Source organism: Rhagoletis zephyria, unplaced genomic scaffold, assembly GCF_001687245.7.
Source record: "Rhagoletis zephyria isolate East Lansing unplaced genomic scaffold, Rhagoletis_zephyria_1.1 Rzeph_scaffold_04911, whole genome shotgun sequence".
NCBI classification, from domain to species: Eukaryota; Metazoa; Arthropoda; class Insecta; order Diptera; family Tephritidae; genus Rhagoletis; species Rhagoletis zephyria.
The window spans coordinates 14,869-19,520 of NW_016161994.1; the positions used below are offsets into that span (position 1 = coordinate 14,869).

The 4,652-nt window shown below is 39.0% G+C and overlaps 1 protein-coding gene across 1 annotated transcript; it reads right to left on the bottom strand.

Annotated features, from left to right (window-relative positions):
• Nucleotides 1-1,895: 1,895 nt before the first annotated feature.
• On the bottom strand, nt 1,896-4,072 carry LOC108371356 (transcriptional adapter 3-B-like). The gene has a single exon (XM_017626906.1). The coding sequence runs from the start codon at nt 3,948-3,950 to the stop codon at nt 2,487-2,489; it is 1,464 nt and encodes a 487-aa protein (XP_017482395.1). The 5' UTR covers nt 3,951-4,072; the 3' UTR covers nt 1,896-2,486.
• Nucleotides 4,073-4,652: the final 580 nt, after the last annotated feature.

Genomic DNA, 4,652 nt, shown 5'->3' on the forward strand with positions numbered 1-4,652 from the left:
AGGTGATGTTTCTGGCTAAGGCGAATTTATACAAGGTGGTGTTGATGGCGAATTAAATTCTCGCCGCGGTACCACTGAATGTCAAAATGATGTGTTTGTTGTAAACAAGGCGAATTCTTTTTACAACAAACATATCATTTTGACATTAAGAAGTACCGCGGCAAAAATCTAAATTCGCCATCAACACCACCTTGTATAAATTCGCCTTGTTTCTGGCGAATTTAGATTACAACAACGACAACCACATGTATTTTGTATGGAAGGTGTTATGTCAAATCCCAGTTCCAAGGCGTATTTAACAAGGTGGTGTTGGCCGTATATAAGTAAAAAATTACACTAACAAATTATACGCTGATGTCCATACTGTCATTGGTATGAGTTACAACAAACACATCATTTTGACGTAATGGCCTCCACGGCGAAAAACTCAGCTGTCGCCCCAACACCACCTTGTTTAATACACCTTGCCCAGTTCGCTCCAAAGTTTACATGTACTTTGTTTTTGCTTTTGATGGGTGTGCTGTCAAATCAGTAAAAGCAAAAACAAAGTAAGGCGAATAAATCAGCTGATTTTACAACACCACCTTGTATAAATTCGCCTTGGTTTACACTAGACAATCAAGGCTAATTTATACAAGGTGGTGTTTAGATTTTCGCCGCGGTACTTATCAATGTCAAAATTATGTGTTTGTTGTAAACCAGGCGAATTCATATTACAACAAACACATCATTTTGACATTAGGAAGTACCGGCGGAAATCTAAATTCGCCATCAACCCCACCTTTTTTAAATTCGCCTTGCTAGACAATATTGTCAAGACAATTATGTCAAAATGATGTGTTTGTTGTAATACACGGCGAATTCATATTACAACAAACACATCATTTTGGCATAATTGTCTAATTGTATAAATTCGCCTTGATATGTTCTTTGCTGTGGCGACAATATCAAGAAGACGATGAGAGTGTTTTGATATGTGGTCCGTGTTGCCGTTATGCGACTAAAAGGGCAATTGGACTCTTTCTAAGCGCCAATACCCTTTGACCCAACCTTTATGAAAATTTTGATTTCTTAACCCTTTGAAAAAAATACGTGCGGCTATGGTCCCCTTTTAGAGATTTTTTAGAAAAAGTTAACAGAACCATGCTATTAGCAAAGAGCTTCGATAATAAGAAGGGACAACTCGTTATAATTGTAGCGAAAGAGAGCAACAGGGTGTGCCTTCTCTTTTCATCCAATTAAAAAACGTACTAGAGCAAAAGAGAATGCACGCGCTGTTGCCACTTTACACTACAATTACAACGAGTTGTTCCTTCTTGTTATCTCGTTCTTTGCAATTAGAAAATATTTCCTCCTGTGAGTACGAAAAAATGCATCACTTAAAACTTCTAAAGGAAATGCAATTCTTCTCCTTGGAGGAACTAGATTTATATGTATGTTTGCGATCCTGTATTTTGTAAAGCTTGTCCGGCTATTTTCTTTTTTAATTCAACAGATTTATTCTTCTACTAGTAAAGAAAAGAAAAAATAATATGGTTGAACCGAAATCTTTCTGAAGTATTGGGTACCGAGTATCCGGTACCGAGTATTGGGTACCGAGTATTGCGTACCGATTATTGCATTTTAATTCAAGTAGGAAGTAACAATATTTAAATTTAAAACTAATTCAATAATGAAGTAAATAGAATTATAATAATAGAATAATTGGCATGGCGAATGCCTAACGCTGACGAGTTGAAATGATAAGATTAGTAGCCTCATGGCTCTTTGAAATCTACCTTATGAGAAGTAGCGCCGGCGTTTCCAGACGCGCCGGCGTCGCCGCCGCCGCCGAATCTTTTTGACGTTGACCACGCCGCCGCCGCAAAGCCTGTCGGCGTAAACCTCTAGCGGGTAGTGCAACAGGTACTGTGGAGGCTAACATATTTTCATAGCACTTTATTACTATACATTTTGTGGCCTTTGTGTAATTTTAAGTATTAATCCCACAGAAGGGTTTTTTCGAAAATGATTATACTATGTAACCATTTCAAAGGGAAAATATGTGTCGACAGATTTAGCTCTACATTCGGTCATCCAAAAGTTGATTTACTAAAAACTAAGCGTTCTCATTTTAATGGCCGCAGCTGTGACCTCGAATTCATTCTCAAACAATCTTCAGTTTCCGATTTTCCCTAGCTTCGAATAATTAACACAACTACGATTTTAAAGTCCTCAGTGTTTCAGCATATTGGCTGTTTATTACGTTTTTAATTGTGTTACAGTGAAGAGGTGTGCTGCTCGCGGTAAGTTCAGTATGTATGTATATGTATAGTAGTTGACAAAAAAAATGGTTTAAATTATGCCGTTTTTTAAACTCAATAGTTCAATTGTGAAAATAATTACTATTTCTCATTTAAAAGCGCCACTAGTATAGAGCGTTCAGGTGCTGCACTATTAACGCGCGTATCTGGTTGTTCTTGCCCTCCACCAGTGGTGGCTAAAAACTATTCATATAGAAAGCAATTGGCCTGTATGCGCTCCAACTGGTCAGAAAGCGCTTTTTGCTCCGAAGTCAAGCGATAAATTTCTTGCTGATCCTCGGTACTGAGTGGCTTGCGTTTGGCTTTATTTTGCATTGTACGTTTATAGGCTTCAAGTATTTCCTGATCGATTGTGTCAAGTTTGCGTTTGATTTCTAGACGCTTGATCTCCTCAGCGGCTGATTCATGCAACCGTTTCAGTGCGGCACCATTGTACTCTGCAATTGCAGATAGTTCGGCAATTAGACGTTTTATCTCTGCGTGAATTTCGTCTTCATCATTGTTTGGAAAATCGTTCAAATCAAGAATACCCTGTTCGATGAGTTCCTTTTTAACACGTTTTTCAATATCGATGCAATTGCGTAGCAAAGACAGCGAACGGAAATTCATTTGTGCTGAGGAGTGCGTATTTTCGCTACTGCTATTGCTGCTATCGGCAACTGCAGCTGCGGACAACTCACTGGGATTTTGGATTAGCTGCTCTTCTAGTAGCGCCGACACTAGACGCTGTGTCAAGGGTCCAGTAACACATTCGTCCATTATAGACTCAGCTTTCTTTATCATAGCATTTGAAGCGCTGTTTTGCGGTTTCAAACGATTTGAATTGGCATTTGGATTTGAAGCTTGTTGCACTTCCTTCAAATCTTCGGTGGCCCAAATGCTAGAATAATGTGGCCCTAGCTCTGGTATTGGTGGCACTAATGGTCCAGAATACTGCTCCAATAGATCATCGAGCAGACGTAGGTCCTCGTTTGTTAATGGCATACAGTACGGTTCGACGGAAAGCCAAAATTTATTTGGTGTGTCATTTTTGGGCAATGTCACCTTTTGCAAGTGATGATCGCGGTTTTGACCGTGACCATGCGAACCCGATGGTGGTACATAATCCAAACTATCATCCGTATTTGGCGCAACCGGGCTATTTTTGGCATGTTTTGAGTATTTTAACGATGATGCGGGTGTGTGTTTCGGTTTGCGTACGCTTGATGTTTCATCGCGCTTACGTTTGCCGCTGGACGAAGCACCCGCATTGGCTATTGGAGTGTCTGCGCCACTGGCACCATGTTTGGAGCGTCGTTCGATACGACGCTCATCTTTGTCCAAGCTCTCATACTCCGACTTCAAGACGCGGTAACGAAGCGCCACACTTGAAAGTAGAGTTTCAAGTTCCAACTGTATGTTATCCAAATCCTCGGCGGCTAGATAATCCTCTGCAGAACGTTGTAGCGCTGCATGGTATGTGGGTAATTGTTTGCTACTGTCTTTTATTTTTATGAGCGGTATATTAATGGTGCTGGTGACTGAGTCAGCATCGGGCTGCGATGTTGTCGAAACTGGGCCGGTTTTTCCGCCAGTTCTGTTACCACCTCCCGATGAACTAGCACCAAACGTTGAAGCTTTGAGGCCTTTTGCGTTACTTGTAGCCATTGAAAGTGATATTTAATGCCGAATATTCGTAAAATTCAGTTTATTTTGTGGCGTTTACAAAACTACGCGTTGATGATTTTTTTACGGGCTCAGCTGTCAAGGCCACGTTGCCAACTATTTGAGCTTAATTGTTTACAAACTATGATGGTGTTGCTGTAGCGCAAAAACAAATGTTTAGTACGAAAATTAAAGTGCAGCCAGGGGTGATAATGTGAGTCCGGTGTGAATTTCAAAGAGGTAGTTAAAGAAAAACAAACTAAATTTCAAGTAAAACTTTACATGTGCAATTGCAAGAGCACAAAAAGTCTTTAATAATTAATTACACGTCCACTGTGCCGAATAGGTATTGAAGTTATAAAAAATTGGACATATTTAAAAAATGTCATGTGGAAATGGATTTAATTAATTAGTATATTTTCAACGTAATGTCTGAAATATTTTTTAAAAATCAACTTTGCCATTAAAGTTTTTGCCATTTAATGACAAGTGGAAATCCAGCATTATGCTGTACTTTCAGTTTCAATGATTACTTTAAGTGCCGTCAAAACACTTCAGTATTGCAATGTTATTAAATTGTTAACAAATTTGTTCGAAGTACTAAATATGAATGACGAACAACATACCAGATATCTCACTTTTTAAATTACGAGTTAGATTTATACTTTTAAGACAATTACTTTTCAAATTTAGGATTTTTCAAGC